The 17,642-nt window shown below is 41.5% G+C and overlaps 1 protein-coding gene across 2 annotated transcripts in view; it reads left to right on the top strand.

Moving 5' to 3' along the window:
• Positions 1-17,642, top strand: part of RAPGEF5 (Rap guanine nucleotide exchange factor 5) — a 233,107-nt gene that overhangs the window by 192,477 nt on the left and 22,988 nt on the right. For both annotated transcript variants that reach the window (XM_018047330.1, XM_018047329.1), the window contains exons 15-20: positions 454-484; positions 1,431-1,509; positions 3,838-3,987; positions 7,664-7,761; positions 10,457-10,579; positions 12,587-12,765. In XM_018047330.1, the coding sequence (XP_017902819.1) occupies positions 454-484; positions 1,431-1,509; positions 3,838-3,987; positions 7,664-7,761; positions 10,457-10,579; positions 12,587-12,765 (660 nt within the window). The remainder of the gene's footprint in view (positions 1-453; positions 485-1,430; positions 1,510-3,837; positions 3,988-7,663; positions 7,762-10,456; positions 10,580-12,586; positions 12,766-17,642) is intronic.

Here is a 17,642-nt window from a genome sequence, read left to right on the forward strand (position 1 = left end):
GGTACGAGATAATGAAATATCTTTTAGATGCTGGAATACTATTTGACCTGCTGAAGGCCCCACAAGTCCTACCACATGTTGAAACATCCTGGAAAAGAGCAGCCTTAGCTAGCTTATTTAGCTGTCTGAAGAACAGTAATTTCACCTAAGGTTTAGTGAAATGTGAATAAACTTAGAATTTCTGTGGACTGAGTAAATCCAGTTATTTCCCCAATGCTCACTTTCTATGAGTAGAAAGCAAAGTATACCTATTGAATAAACAGCTTTTCTTCCTGGTTCACTTGAAATCCTAACATCAGGTGTGTTTTACATAGTAAATGAATGCATACTGTGCATTTTACCGTTTTGAAACACGGAAATCTCCGCACTGTGCCTGAAAAGTAGTGTCTGTTGACAGTGGCTACGTTTTCCTGGGTTTGAGACAAGACTGACCTCTTGTTGTTTCCCTTTCAGCACTGTGGATGAATACTCACCGCAAAGGAAGGTGAGGCAGACCCTGCTCTCTGAAACTGGGTGATCTGAGTTAGGGACCTTGCCTTGCCCCTCTTGGCATTTCTTCATAATTAACATGAATGCTGCCCCCACTCAGGTGGGCTCAGGCAAGGAGCTGGGGGCTTCAGCTGCCTCCCTGCTCCTGCCTCACTTAGCTTTCCCTGTCCTGGTTTGGATCCAGTTTCAGCCAGGTGCCCTTGACTTTATGACATTTCTGCATTTTTTGTGGTGTATTTTGTAACCTTGGAGTTTTCCCAATGTCCCCTGAATGACATAAACTTGATTGTTAATCGTTGATGTAAAAATAAAAAGTCATCTATGCAAGACATTTAGTAAGAAAGTCTTGTAAGAAAAAGGTTTGCACTCTTCAACCCAACTGAGAGAGAGAGATCATAGCCGGGATAAATGTGTTTCCTGTTCAGCATCAGGGGGAAATGCAAAATAACATGTCAGGCACAAGTTTTGTAGGAGCCAATATGTCAGGTGACGGATAATCATAATGAATTATGTACCTGTTTCCCCTAAGCAAGTCACTGCTCTACAGCAGAAGTATGACACTATGTCGGAGTGGCCTTATCCGAATGTAAGGTTGATGTTGGGGTGGGGAAACCATATCTTTCTCAGGAGAAGCAGCTGTGGACTTTTGTAGTGGCCAGAGGTTAAAAATCACACCTGTATTCTCCAGCATGTTGTAAAGAATCAATTTGGGGCTTTGTCCCTGCCACTGACCTTAGCCAAGGTCTATCCTGTTGCTCAGACTCTCCACCTCCACTTGTATTAATTGAGGCAACTCCCAGTTTATTCCTCTAAGATTAGACGGATGGATTTCATATTCAAAAAAAAATTGGCACACTCTTTTGGAACATGTTGCAAACAGCTGTGGTTTTCCAAAGGGCAGCAATACATTTGTTCATTGTTCTTGTTCTCCCTTCTTGCAGAATAAAGCCCTTTTCCACCAATTCAGTCTGAAGGAGAACTGGCTGCAGCACAGAGGAACTGTGACAGAAAGTGAGGAAAGTGAGTATGATTTGAACAGGGGTTGGGGGCAGGTGGAGGACTTTAACACAACAACGCAACTTTGACACCTCCGCCTGCCTGTAGCTGTTTCCAGCTGCCACACCCCCACCACCACAAGCACATTAGCATCCACAAGGAAAGTTTTTCTTCTCTTGCCATGGTACAATTTCATCATTGAATACTGTCCCCGGAGCCAGGACACCTTTACTTCAGGAAGTAAGGGAAGGAGACTCCACAGAGTCCACTGCATTCTTGGGGAGCGGTGCAGAGGACTGGAAAGGCACCCTTAGCTGCCTTCTCCCCTGTTGTCGGTCCGTTGCCCGTGACTCACTGGAAAGTCCGCTGAAAGCACTGTTCAGGGCTTGGACTGAGTCAGTCCTGGAGATTTAGAGGAGAAAATCTTGGCGGGAATAATGAAAGGAAGGATGTGAAACCCCTCCTAGGCAAGGCCATGCCGGGCAGTGCCACACATGCAGGGCGTCCTCAGTGTTCGTGCCAAAAGGGCTCGTGACATCCCACGCCCTCCCCCCCGCCCCCGCCTTCCGAAGAGGGCCCCTAGGTCAGGGCAGGGGAAGCGCCTCTGCAGCACGCTGACGGCGCTGACGCGCTTCTCTGCTTTACTGTTGTATAGCAGAACAGGAAATGGTTTCCTCCTGTTAGGGTAAAGGTTGAGTCAAGTGCAGAGCTGGGAGATAGCCATTCAGATGCCCATGCTATTAGGACTGGAGACTTTAAAACTCGCCTGCCCCAACAGTGCCAAAATTCTAAGTATAGATATTGAATATTTGCTCAACTTCTCGAAGCCTTGAGCACCCAAATGTCACAGATTCCTCTTCCGTTCCATCCTTTGTGTGTAACAAGCTGCTCATGAGGGCGCTTGTTGGGTCACATCATCTGTACCAAGTGGAGGAACAGAAAACCTCACCCCCTCCTCTCTCAGTTGCTAAGCTTCCTTTCCCATTGGTCTTACAATTAGCTGTTGAATTTTCCATGCCGAGTTTCAGAGGGTTATTTCAAGGTGCCTCAGACTGTTTTTGTTCATCATTTTACTAAGCCCAGTGTAAACTTTCCTCACATTTAGCATTTTGTAGACTGCATCTTTGCCTTGCTTCAAAACTCCATCTTTCTATGGAAGGAAAAAAGCCTTTTTCCTCTCTCACAAGTCTGTTGACAACACATAAAACAGCTGTTTGTTGGATTCTAGAGTTTTAATGACACACCCTACCAAACCTGAAACAAAATATTGTCAGTGCCTCTGTCAAAGTGTGTTTGCTTTGAGGTTTATGCTAGTAAACCCATAGTTTGTCTTTTGCTTCATTTGCATTTATTTCTGTGGTGCCATTTAAATTGCATAGGAAACTTCTCTAGGAGCTACACTCTACTTCTTTTCTTCAATCTAAGAAAGAAGAATACTTAAGTATATTATTGTCCTGTCTTTTCTAAAGAAGCTAGTGGTTTATACATTCACAATGGCTCATCTAAGAGGCAAATAACATGTCAGTTATTTCCATCGCTATTAAGGCAGCTTCTGCTGTCAAATCATAAAGGAATATTTTTCCTGGGCCTGTTCACCATGACAGTGATAATGCCCTTGTAATAATGAGTAGTACCACAGACAAGAAAAAGGAAATTAAAAAGGCTGGAAATGTGACCTCCATTTGAAAATTAAGCTCACTACCACCTTGATATAGGCAGGGGGCGGAGATTCTTTCTTAAAAGATCAAGAAGGCTTGAAGCCAAAAACCATAGCAAGCGACAGATTTTTTTAAATAAAGCTTCAGTTCAGTTCAGTTCAGTCGCTCAGTCATGTCCCATCTGCAACCCCATGGACTGCAGCACGCCAGCTTATGCGAATTCAAATAACAAAGCGTGGTGGTCTTTATTGAGCCACTGGCTGTCGAGAGGAGAAGTGTAAAGTGAAAATGTATGAGTTAGACATTTTTGTAGGCTGCTTTGGGAGATCTCGGTGACCCTCACGGAAGGGTCTGTGAAGTCCAGTCCGTGTTGCACAGACTGCACTGTGTTGTGGGTAGGCTGCCTCCTACCAGGAACACACAACGAGCTTTGGCGTGACACGGGTCTCTCATTACGCTCTGGGACGCCCAAGGACTACTGCGGCTTGCCCACCTGCTTTATAATGCCTCCATCTCATGTGTGTGTAAGCACGGGGCTCCGTTCTTATGCCCTCGGGCGCCCATGTGCACGTGTAAATCTAGCTGTGTCTGTCCTGTACTAAAGAGCATAGTGTGGTGGGTGCCTTGATTTGGAAAGGTCTGTACCTTGTGGCCACAGTTCTCTGTTTACTCACAATTCTTTCACCTCATGTAGTTTTTTGCCACGTGTACATAACGGAGCACTCCTATGTCAGCGTGAAGGCCACTGTTTCCAGTACAGCCCAAGAGATCCTGAGGGTTGTAGCAGAAAAGATCCAACATGCAGAAGAGGATCTGGCTCTGGTAGCCGTCACCTTCTCTGGGGGTAAGTTATATTCTGTCTTTGAATGTTTAATCATTCACTGGCTTGCCTCCAAAGGGAGAGAGTTGACATTTTAGGGAATAAACGTGCAGTGCGTCCCTTCTGGGTCCGCAGCTGGGTGATCACCCTAACAATGAGAAGCTGCCTACCAGAGGTGTTTCCATGACAACAGTTGGGTACTATTGGATACTGAATTTCCTCCCCAAGAACCAAACAGAGAGGCATGCCAGTGTTTTGAAATGTATTATAAAGCTTTACATAGTTTGTACTCTAGATAAGCCTTCTGTTTTCATGTTTAAATTAACTTGGGAAATTGCTAAAGGATGAAATTACTTTTGGAAGCAAAAAGAAAAGACAGCCTTGAACTAGTCATTTTACCGGTTGACAAGTTAATACTTAAAGCCTCCCTATTGAAGGAAACAAACACTGTACATTAAGCCGAAAGCTCACGGGCAGTGTTCTTTCACGTAGACATGAGGAGTGAGCTCTGGTTATAGTCTTCTGTTGGGCCTTATTTATCCTCTGAGAATGGTTTATTGTGTGTTTTGAATAAGATCACACAGATTACAAGCTGACCCTATTGATCTTGTGACCTGAACAGAACCCTACGCGACCACTGGAGCCTGTCAGATCTCTGTGTCGCTGGCCTCCCATTTTTGCCTTACGATCTTTATTTAATATCTCATTAACCCTGAAAAAAAACAGAAAGAAACTGACTGAGCCTCAGTAGTTGAAAAATGGGAGGACAGCGTAACCTAATCAACCAAAGATGATGTGTGGGGGGAGGGGGAGCAGATAAAGGGCATTTCTGTTTACCTTTTGTTATCACTCTAGAGTCAGGAGAAGATCAGAATGTACTTGATGTTAAAGCATTATGTGAGGGAATATGGTCTCTTCCGCTTTGTTACTCAGAGGCAGATAAAATGGCCCTACAAGCTAATCGTTTACATAGTCAAACAAATACAGCCCATCTCCCCAGTCCCAGTGCTTCTTTCCTTCCTCTCCCTGGGCGTCAGGCCTCCTAGCAAAACGTTCTCTAAAGGGAAAGAGCAAATGTTTCAGGAACATATGGACTTACATGAATTTTAAGGGAGTTCAGAGAGTAGTTGAATGTCTGATAAAATATATTAGGAAATACTCCAGATAATACGATATTTGTATATTAATTTTAAGTGACCAAAAAGATTAAATGATTCCAGACAATAGTAAGCTTCATCAAAATGAGCATTCACCTCTCAAGGCAGTACTGTTACAGAAAGTAATTATTGGGTCCCCATGCAGACAAAAGGTGCTGGAGAAAGAAGGACCCTGAGAGGGCCTGGTGGCACAGTGGAGGCCCACCCGCTTTGGCAGCTGACCCAGTGTCGGCCCAGGGCCACACACGCATCTGGGAATTAATGAACGGCTCGTTTTACCCACTATTTGTGGTGGCTGTGAAATACCATTTTTACACTTTATTAAATTAGATTCATCTGGAGTTCTGATGTGCATATACTCATAGCTAATCATCACTAGCAATATGAGCTTATCTCTTGAGTTACCTCACAGATTTGGAAATATGCCATCATTTTTCATCAGTTAATAGTTTTGTCTGTTAAGAACCTTTCTGCCTACAGTTTCATATCCCCCAAACAATAATGTTCTTATGAAGGAAAAAAAAAAAGCCCACAGAACCTAATGTATTCCTTGCTCTAGTTACATAATTTTTAATAAATAATGTTTTCAATATTGTGTCAAAATGAAATGATAGTGAGATCTACTGTTATTTTCTCATTCTCAAAAGAAAATACACATTGGCCATGTTGATGGTTTCCCTGAAAGGACTAATACTATTGTTCCCATAGCTTTCAGTAGGCTTCAAGCTGTTTTGTGCCCAGGGGAAGTATATGTATGTAGTAACAGAATCCTACCAGTTACTCAGAGCTTAAAATTCTCTCACTTGTCATTGTTTATGGCATAGTGACAAACTTGACAGTAAGAAAAATAATTCTTAGCAAATGGAAAAATGGCTGTCAGAAAACCATGCCATTTTATTTCATAGCAAATGCAGAATGGCTCCTATAAATTCATATCTAAGGTATTTATGAATATACAGAGGGTTGCAAGAAGCTGTAGCTTAAACAAGGAGGGAAGATAGAGAAGAATATCAGAGCCCAGCCGTGTGGGACCATTTACAGCAGACGTCGACAGCCTGACATGACAGAACTACTGATCTTTGCAGTGCTGGGCGGTAAAGGATGTATTTGAGTATCATTTTTGTCCTCCATATCAAGTGGAAATGTTCAAAACAAAATCTGGCATTTGAACTGATTATGTTATCTAGAAAAAGAGATGCGATATATTGGTTTTCCAGCCATGCTGGATAAATAAAGGGCTGCCTTAGGGGACACTGATTGTGTTACAGTGGAATAAACTTGAATATCACTTTGGTCAGTTCCCCTCTGTGTTTTGCAGGTGAGAGGAGGACATTTTTCTTTGAGAAGCATATTGTGACACGAGTCCAGCTATGGTAGAAAAATGGCCAAAGGGTAGGAACAATAGGTAAATAAAATAGAAGAAGAATAGACGAAAGATATTCACTTTACTAGTTGCCAAGAAATATAAAATATACCAATAATCTATTTTTGATTTTAGCAAATCAATAAACTTATTCAAAGTAATGATGAGTATTGGTAGACATAAGAATTGGAAAGCAGTTTGCAGCTTGTATCAAAACCTTTACAGATGTTCATTCCCTTTGACCTAGTAATTCTACTGCTGAGAATCTGTCTTAAGAAAAATCATCTATAAGGAGCCAAAGATTTATGCAGAAGGATGTTGACTTCAGCAATATATATTATGGCTGCTGTAATAATAGATCCCATTTATCAAATCCCTGTTATATGTCAGGCCCCTTGCTGGTATTTAGCACGTATCTTGCTGTCTAATTTATATGACAAAAAAATTGAAAACCATCAAATGTTCAACAATAGAGGAAAGATTAAATGATGGTATAATAGACTGTTATATAACCAATTACACATGGCATATATAAATAATTTTGACAAGAGGATAAGTACTTACAATAAAATCAGAATATAAAACCACATAAGGAATTACTACAAATATATATGTATCTATGATTATTAATGTATACATATGAATAGCTGTGACTATATGTACATGTGTGCACATATGTATTTGCATAAATATGAGGACAGAGATATACCCAGCTGTTACCAGTATTACTGTTGTATGGTTACTTTCTTTTTTTTCTGTTTTTTTTTTTTTTTTTTTTTTGGGCCCTGCCTCATGGCATGTGTGATCTTAGTTCCCCAGCCAGGGGTCGAATCCCTGTAACGCACCCTGCAGTGGAAGCACAGAGTCTCAACCACTAGGGAAGTCTTCATATGGTTACTTTAGAGATATGAAGTGAAGAGTGAGTTTTACCTTCTTCCCCAAGCTGTTCTGTGTAAAAAATGACTAAATATAAGAATGAATCCTAAGAGGGTACCTCTTCGTGGATAATGGGCTTTGATTATCTGGTGTCATTGTATAGCATATGCAGAACTGAATCACATCTACTTCACGTCCCATTTACTTTTAAGTGTTTTTCTTTGGCAGATTTCATTCTTTAGCAGTACTGTGAATGCATACTAGCCCTTCTTGTGTTTTTAATTATTCTTTTCTGTAAATAAAGAAAAGCATGAGCTTCAGCCAAACAACTTGGCCATCTCCAAATCCCTTGATGCCTCTGGTCGGATATATGTCTACCGGAAAGACCTGGCTGACACTTTGGTGAGTTACCTTTAGCCTTGTGCTTGAAGCACACGGGCACAAATGTCAGGCTGAGAACATGTATTTGTGTGTTTTAAAATGAACGTTAGAAAAATACATCAAGCTGTTTCCTTCTGTAGCCAACAGTACACTTGTCAAACAGCAGTACGTTTGCTAATCAAAGGCAAGCCTGTCTTTAGGAACTGAAAATCCTTCGCACTGTTTCTCTCTAAGCCTCTCTGGAACAAGGGATTTGAGAGATGGGACACTTTCTCCAACAGAACCTTAATTCCATTTCTTCTTTCCTGGTGGATATATGGAGATCAGGCTGAGGAATCCATCCTGTGTTCATTTAAAGGGAAAGAGGTTCTGTTCTTCTGTCCCCTGGGTGCCCTTTGAGCGTGCCATTCCCTTGAAGAGAAGGCACATGGTCAGCATTCCCTGTGTAAACGGGCAACATCAGATGCCACTGAAGAGTAAGCATACGAAGAAATGGAGAAACCCCCACTGTATGTTATTTTCAGTTTTAAGTTTTAGAACCTTTATACTTAACTACATGATTTGTTGTTGTTGTTCCTAAAAACCTCAGTCTTGTGGTCGCTTTCTGGATGGTAGAATCAGGCCTCAGAGCCATCACCCAAAGAAAGTGGGCTCTACCAGATCATGATCGTATCATCCCGAGTCAGGGTCCTGGTCTGTGCCATGCAGTCATCACAGGAATGGGTCTTTCCAGCTAGGCTCCTTCTATGTATATAATGGACGAGTCTGTATACCATGTAGGTTAACCAACACTGCTTATAATAAAAATATCTCATGTAAAATTATCTACAAGATCTCAAATTGCCATAATAACATTAGTCACCCCCCGCCTCTTAAAGGAGGAGGCGCTAACATGCAGGTTACTGTTTCTGGTGATGGAGGCACTAGTCATCTCCCATTGTCCTGCCCTTCCACCCCTAGGCACACACAGATGTTTCCTGTGACTCCCTCACATGTGAGTTCCCAGAGCTCTGCTGCCGCAGTCCAGGGCTCAGAATAACAGAGGGCAGGCCTGGGGCAGGTCTTGTGGGATAAATAGGTGCTGTGAGTTGAGCCAGATGCCACCCTGCATGTGAATGCTTCCCCCACCTAAAATTTCCCCATTGGAATCGTAGTTCTGGTAATTTCGGCGCCAAAAGATCTCCGTTGAAACGGAGCATTGTAAGGGAAGGCTAGCAGGGGAAACCACTCATATCCCCTGTGCTTGGGCATGGGTCAGTCTTCTTGGAAAGCAGGAATCGTAGCCCTGAATGATTGGAATAGAGAAATAGAAAGTGTTTCCTGGAGAGGGTGGTGGACTACCTTGAATAACCAGACGGCAGGGCCAGGGTAAGGGCACGTTTAGGGAGAAAGCAGGAGGGATAAAAAGCCGATTGACAATGTCCTTACAGCTCCCAATTCATAAGCAGAGATCTGTGTTTCTTCCCACCTCGTGGCTCTGTGAATGTCTGCAGTGTAGCCTGGCATCTGCGTGTCCCCATCTAGGCCGACTGGGCCCTGAGAAACCTGGGCTTTCCCCACCTCAGCACCTCAGTGTCTGCACGTACATCATTCGTCCCGCCCCTGCTGAGCCCCACCCTGTGCCCATGCTGGAGGAACAGGGCCAGTTTGTACCTAGCCCTACTCTGAAGGGACTCGAGTCTGTGGAATGGCTTGTGGAGGTCTTTTGTCATGGTTTCAGTTAGGAAACCTTTTCATAAATATAAACATTCAAAAATGCTAATAATTTATTTTGCAGTTCAAAAAAAAATAAAGACTAATATTTGGATTCTGAAGTGTTCCCTCTACTCTTCTATGGCATTTATTTTTGAAAAGTCCTCTTTTTTTTTTCCCTCCAAGACATTAACTGTTTTAACGTCATTAACTGTTCAAGTCAAATGAGAAAATCTATTACCTTAATTAAAAAATATCATGTTTTGAAAAGATGCCAAATAATTTTAAATAAATTTAACAGTGATGGCAGATTTAAAATTGTGGTGGCATTTAATAATTTTATGTCAGATTTTAAAGAAATACTGTTATTACCAAACTCTTCATACCCATTTATCTAGGGAAAGCAATTGATAATTTAAAATAATGATACACCATGGGGTATAAATGAATTAACTTTTATTTTTTATTTCCTGTGTTTTTTTTTTTTTTTTTGCTTTCCGCGGGTATTTTAGTAAAATTTGTAAATGCATGTCTGGGATGAGACTCGTTAAACATATTTCCTGTAAAAGCCGTGTCTGTCTTTATTGAAGTGCACTGTGACATTTCTTTTGTTTGTTTTTATCCTAACCCTGCTGGCACATTAATTCTTACCAGAAACCAAAGTGACTTCAGGGCTTTTCCTTTCATTATGCTGTCTGCTGGGGCAGTGTTTTATAATCAGATTTGTGCGTGGGTGCGTGTGTGTGTGTGTGTGCGCGCGCGTGTGTGCACTTGTGCATGCTTGCCTGTGGGGAGGGAGGGACAACTCAGTGAAGTATCATTGATCACATTCTGCAGCTTCTGAGGCTGTTTCCTGAATTGGCTGTAACTCACTGAAGGTGAACAGACCAGGGAAACTATTAAGTGCACTCAGACAAGATTATTTTCTAATGTGGGCCTCTAGTGCCTTTCTGTGGCCAGCCAATTCAGTGCCAAACATCTGGGAATTTACTGAGGATTCTTTTGCTTCTGTCTGTCACTTTAGAATCCATTTGCAGAAAATGAGGAATCACAGCAAAGGTCGATCAGGATTTTGGGAATGAACACTTGGGATCTTGCTCTGGAATTAATGAATTTTGATTGGAGCCTTTTCAATTCAATTCATGAGGTAAGTAAGGGGGAAATAATCAAATAAATGCTAGTGCCATTTTAACTAGGAATTCTTCTTGAAGAGTATTCCTGTGTGATTAGGTTTTAAGATGATCCATTTTCTGGTTGATATAGTTATGCTTTGGGATACCATGGCCCACAAAGATACTTTTAAATATATTGAAAGACTGATCCAAACCTAGGAAAATTAGAATACATGGTCATGCTTTATTTGCACCTAATACAATCGGATATTTGTGTAATGTATAAATATGCTATATTTTTAATGTTTGAAAACATGTATTCATATATGTGTGTGTGTGTATATATATATATATATATATATGAAGGTTGAATGGGATTAAGGTGTTTTATGTTTGATACCTTTGATACTGACAGTTTAATTTTTCCGTGGCTTTACAGTACTTATATAAAAATCACATTTATATCTGTTCCTACATGCACACACACACTTTCCTAAGAACATTCTATACATTTAGACTATGCTGCAGGACTTCAAGCACTCTCTTGGACATTTTGAGATATATTTCAAATTTTTATGTCCATCAGTCTCTCCCTTGAGGACAGCTTAAGCGTGTATAAAACATGGGATGAGGGGCAGAGTGCTACTGACAATTGATGAATAAATGTAGCCAGTGGAAAGGCACACGGGAATCAGTAGATGAAAAATGAGGTACACTGTGTCGCATTTGCTTTGCCGGGTAGTGAAATGTTTCATTACAAAAAGGCCTCTCCTGCTGAAGAGGGAACTCATGCCTGATCAAGGGACCCCCAAGGTTCTCTTTCATTTTGGAACATCTTTTAAATGTCCCCATATTTTCTCGCGGAAAACATTCCAATATAACGATCTAAATTTGAGCAAGTAGTGAACTCATTCAAGCTAAATGACTTGTAACTTTGGAAGTGTTGGTAGAGTGGGATGTATCCCTGCTTATGTGCTTATGCAGTGGGGGGATGTGAATTTCTCATGTAAAACACACACACACACAGCTTTCTGGTTAGAAGCAAATCTCTTCCATTGCTTACATATGATCAGTCTAGTCACTAGTTAGTGTCAGTTTTGTACCTTATTCTAATCTTACTCTCTTCCTATGATTTGACAGTGTCTCATTTCAGTGGTTCTCAAAGAGTGGGTACCCAGACCAGCATCATTAGTATACCCAGGAATTTAGTAGAAATGCAGATTTTTGGCCAGATCACAGACCTGCTGACTCAGAAAATTTGAGGGGGTGGGGCACAGCAGTCTGTGCTTTAACAGACCTCCAGCTGATTCAGATTGACCCTGAAATGTGAAAACCCTTGTCTAGAGAATCTACCTGTGAGGGTCTAATGTACATCTGAACAAATGATGTCATTTGTGCTTGAAGTTGCCTATAGAACAAGTTTGGGAAGTTTGGATTTAATTCAGCCTGTGATGTAAGAGTGTCTTAGGTTTTCATGAAAAGCATCATCTTTGCATTCTAAAAAAGTAGATTTATGTAAGTCTTTTATGTGAACATCATTTCATGAGGCACTTCTGAAAGTCAACATGAATTGTCTTGAATTTAATATATTGTTATTTGTTATATCTAACATATTATGACAGTGGCTATCTGAAATAGTTCTTAAAAACCTACCTGCAGGGCAGGAATAGAGACACATATAGAGAACAGACTTGTGGACCCAGGGAGGGAAGGAGGGGTGGTGCGAGTTAAGAGAGTAGCATTGAAACATACATTACCATGTGTAAAACAGCTAGCTAATGGGAAGTTGCTGCATGACACAGGAAGCTTAGCTCAGTGCTCTGTGACCACCTAGAGGGGTGGGATGGGAGGGAGGTTCAGGAGGGAGGGGACATATGTATGCTTACGGCTGATTCACACTGTTGTATGGCAGAAACACAATACAACATCGTAAACCAATTATCCTCCAATTAAAAATGAATTTTAAAAAATGGATTGTATTTTGTATCAACTTGACCCTGTGCTGTAACAGTAAATGCTGGCATGAATGCATTGTCTTTCAGCAAGAGCTGATCTACTTCACATTCAGCAGACAAGGAAGCGGGGAGCACACAGTGAACCTCAGCCTGCTGCTCCAGAGATGCAATGAGGTCCAGCTCTGGGTGGCCACGGAGATTCTGCTCTGCAGCCCACTGGGCAAGCGAGTGCAGCTGGTGAAAAAATTCATCAAAATTGCTGCTCAGTGAGTGTCTAGTAGTAAAAAATGCAATTCTATTCCTCTTCCTGAGAGGGAATCTGTTTTTTTTGCTGTAATGGGATGGGATTGGATGTGAAGAGATGGGATACAAAAGGGTAATAGTGGGTTAAGTGACCAAATGATTGGAAAGGTCTGTTCTGAATATTTCTGTCTTCACCTTTGAAATATTTATATCTTAAAGCAAATGTCACAATACCAGACCATAGCTCTCTGTGCTGAAGGAAAAAGCAGGCAGTGCACACGTGCCCCATTGTGCAGCTAAATTACACAGTGGCCAGGTGAGTTACAGTAGGTTAGGAACATGGGGGGAGTTCATGAGAAGGGGTGAGAACTGTTGAAAGTCAGATGTGTTTCAAGGTTCTGCTCCTGGCTCCTTGATACCCAGAATATGAACTTTCATTGATTAAACTTACTTTTGTATATAGAAATTCCTTCGCTGGGCTATGTTAGCTTCCAGAGGACAGGGACCATTTCTACTCAAACATTGGACCTAGGGTACCTGGTACCGAAGTTGGTAAATAGCAGTGACTCAGTAGTTGGTTGGATGACATTTTAGTAACCTCCTGGGAGTTTCCGTTAAAATACCAGATTAATGTCCTGAGACCACTCTTGGGACAGCTTTCCAACACAAATAGGCAACAGGAGTCCAGATCTTTCCCAGTTCCTCCTACCTTCCAATCTTTCCATTTTTTTTCTGCTTTGTCTTTTAAAGTAGTTTTTATATCAGACAGTTTTTGGGTCCATGTCAGTGTAATATATTTAGGAAATCTGTATTGATCACTCTATGTTTGCACATCTGTGCAGGGTATTATGGGGGAATCAGAATGCAGCTACACCCAGTACCTGCCTTTGAGAACTCTGCGATCTGCTGGGCAGGGGAATACTTTCTATAACTCCAATGGCTCATTGCAAAATAGAACCCGAAGGTCCCCTACCATGAGATGAAGTTCTTTCAGGGGCTTTAGAGGATGGGAAGCTTCTGTGCTAAGGGAATGGGACAGGAGGATTAGAAAAAGATTGGGAAGAAAGTAGCATTTTGAATTCTAGGTAAAAATTCAGGAGTACACTCTCCATGGAGTTCAAACTCACAAGAGTGAAACAGAGAAGTTGATGGGAGGCAGAGAGCATGTTGTCAGGAGAAGGAACCTCATCCAGTTAGGCCTGAGTGGAAGGTATTTATGAGGAAGCTGTGGGAGACCAAGCTTAAAGGGAAGATGGGGCCAAACTGTAAAAGATATTGAATTCAGGTTGAAGAGTTTAGACTGAATTGAAAGGCACGAGGATTCTTTATATACCTAAATCTTAGACTACTTTAATAATGAATGCTCTTTTTTTTTTAAATTCAGTCAGTACATTTTCTATAATACCTATGAACTTCCTAAAGATGAGGCTTTTTGTGGTCCAGAACATTCTTATAAAAGCCAACTACTTGGTGAAATGGGACACTAATATCCCAAGGAGTAAAATGACACCACATAGCTTAGTTCCCAGTGTAAGATCATAGCTGTCCTCAGGGAAATGAAGTATGTATATTCACATCTTCTCCATATGGCCCCATGCTCTTGAATTATTTGCTGTGCTGGCCTCTATTCCTGGCCCATAGAACAGAGTTCCAACAGAAACATAAAGTTAAATTCTTCATAATCACACTGGTACAGATAGCCCAGGGAAAACAGTTAATTTCCATGATCATGCAGTGTCTTCCCTGCCTAAGGCATCCTATTTGCATATTCATGTTTCCTTCCTTCTTGCCAATCCCATCCCCCACCTCTGTGGATTGAGTGGATTTTATTTCTTCAGACAAAGGAGTGTTTGCTAAACTGAAATGTTTCAGTGTCAGTCTGTTCTTACCTTGCAATGAATGAACCTTGGCTAAAGAGGACTCCAGATGGGACTGGTGACCCATATTTGTGCTGTATCAATTTGTCTTATAGAGAAGTAAGTCATCCCTATATTCATTTTTTTTTTTTTTTTACATTCAGATATTTATTGTTTGTGGATTTTTTAAATTTTAAGTATGATTGAAAAATCTGAACCAGGAAAATTGTTTATGGGGAGATAAAAGATAAAAAGATGAGAATTACATCTACAGATTTTTTTGTAGCTAGATGATTTTCGAATATAAAAGCAGATAGTATACTATTTATAGTGAATAATAATAAAATGATTTGCCCCCAGGGTCTTCTTTTCAACCCCAACAGATGCTGTCTGAAAGTTTTGCTGTATACTGTGCATTTGAGGGTTGGACAGAGTATAAAAATGTCTAGTTGGAAATGACAGAGCCAGTGGGGCTCCCGTCATGCACTACGGTGGGAGGAGGGGGAGAAAGGGAGAGCATCCAGTTGAGATGCTTCTGGCACAGGGATGGGGCTGTTCTGACCACAGGGCCCTCAGCAGAGGCACCCAGCATCCTCACATGAAGAGATGGAGCTGACTCGAGTCTGCCCTGGCTGGCATGAACTTGCCAGGGTGAGATGAGACAGGAGGGGTGGAATGAGGGAAGAAAGGGCAGAAGGAAAGCAGAGTTGCAGTATTGATACCTTTAGGCTCCTTTTTCTCTTAGAAACAGGTGGACTTTTAAACCATAGGACAGGAAAGTGTCCTGTTTGTTTATTCATGGATAATTCCAAGCAGGCTCCACCTGGGAGAACGCTGGCAGAAACCAGATGAAGGGCCAGTTAGACTGAATATCAGGTCCTCGTGCCTACCAGGAAACTATAGGCAGAGTCCAAAGTTGGACAGAAAGACTATGAAAGGGACAGACCGTGCTCACTGCAGACCCAGCAGCGAGGGGCTTGCAGCGCTGTGTTCATGCAGTTACTTTGGACAGTAGGTGTACAGGCAGTGGTGCCTTCCCAGCTTCCCCTATCAAGGAGGCTGAAATTTCCGAAATGCTCCTAGTGGGTGACCCCCACTGCCTTGCTGCCCAGGCGCAGCTCTCCTGGGCGCAGCATAAAACTGGCTCCAGGAGCAGACAGGTTTCGGCGGGACCAGTCAGGGCATAGCCAGCTATGTGTATTACCACTTCAGAGCCCAAAATCGTTTCCTGGTCCTGAACTCCAGAACCCTGCTCCCGTACACACACCTGTGCAACTGGAAATCAGTATAGTTTTGGGAAACAGAAGTTATCAATATGTTCAAGAATCTTAAAGTCATGATTGCTTTGATCAATCATTTTTTCAAGTATAAAAAAATCTGCAAAAGATATTTATTGTAGTGTTCTGTATTGAATTGTGTTGAATTGAAAATAATTTAAATATCAACAATAAGGGAATAAATTTAAAATTTTATTTAAATATGTTTTTGATGAAGTGTTCTATAGCCGTTAATGATAACGGTCAAGAACCCATAATGTATAACAGTGTATACCTGAAAAAGCAGGATACAGAGTTGTATATACACTGTTGCTAAATTCCATCTGAGCCATTGGTGGAGATGTCATGGAAGAAATGACATCTGAGGACAGCTCAGTCAATACACATTCAGTTCAGTTCAGTTCAGTCGCTCAGTCATGTCCGACTCTTTGCGACCCCATGAATCGCAGCACGCCAGGCCTCCCTGTCCATCACCATCTCCCAGAGTTCACTCAGACTCACATCTATCGAGTCAGTGATGCCATCCAGCCATCTCATCCTCTGTCGTCCCCTTCTTCTCCTGCCCCCAATCCCTCCCAGCATCAGAGTCTTTTCCAATGAGTCAACTCTTCGCATGAGGTGGCCACAGTACTGGAGCTTCAGCTTTAGCATCATTCCTTCCAGAGAAATCCCAGGGCTGATGTCCTTCAGAATGGACTGGTTGGATCTCCTTGCAGTCCAAGGGACTCAAGAGTCTTCTCCAACACCACAGTGCAAACGCATCAATTCTTCAGCGCTCAGCCTTCCTCACAGTCCAACTCTCACATCCATACATGACTACTGGAAAAACCATAGCCTTGACTAGACGGACCTTAGTTGGCAAAGTAATGTCTCTGCTTTTGAATATGCTATCTAGGTTGATCATAACTTTTCTTCCAAGGAGCAAGCGTCTTTTAATTTCTTAGTACTTTTTATTGCTGCTAAGCACTTTCATATTTCTTTCATATTTAATTAGGATAATTTTTTAATTTTAAAAACTTGCCTCAGAGAAGTTGTTTTCTAATTCATTCCAGACTAAGGAGTGTTTGGGATGGCTGACCTGGAAGCCCATCCTCCCTCTGCTGGATCAAACCCCGTCAGCTGGCTTTGAAAATAAGTGGATTTTTGACCAACTAAGTTGAAGGGCATGATTGACATTCTACAGAGCAGATAACTTTCCAGAGTGATTGGAGCTTGACATGGTCTTGTTTTGCATCATATTCCTTTTTTCCTCAAATTAGAAATATGGGACAGTGTCCACATAATATATGCCATACTTTAAATATATAAGTATATGCATAACATACTAGCTATTTTGTTGAGAGAAAAGGAAATAATGTCTAAATGTAATAGGAGGGGAGCTTAAACGTATGAGATAAAAGGGAGTTGTCAGAAAAAGAACGGCAACATACAGATTAAAGAGACCCCAGGAGCTGTTATAATGAGAGTCTGGGATCTATAAAGAAACAAGAACGTTAGAGCTTTCAGTTGAAATTGTAAATGCATCCAAAACAGATTTTTTAAAAGAAGGAATCTTGAAGTGTCCAGAGGGTGTCAAGAGCACACATCTTTGGAGAAATGTCTCTTTAGGTCTTATGTCCACTTTTGATTGGGTTGTTTGGTTTTCTGGTATTGAGCTGCTTGTATATTTTGGAAATTAATTCCTTGTCAGTTGCCTTGTTTGCTGTTATTTTCTCCCATTCTGAAGGTTGTCTTTTCACCTTACAGTTTTCTTCATTGTACTAAAGC

Source organism: Capra hircus, chromosome 4, assembly GCF_001704415.2.
Source record: "Capra hircus breed San Clemente chromosome 4, ASM170441v1, whole genome shotgun sequence".
Taxonomy (NCBI): domain Eukaryota; kingdom Metazoa; phylum Chordata; class Mammalia; order Artiodactyla; family Bovidae; genus Capra; species Capra hircus.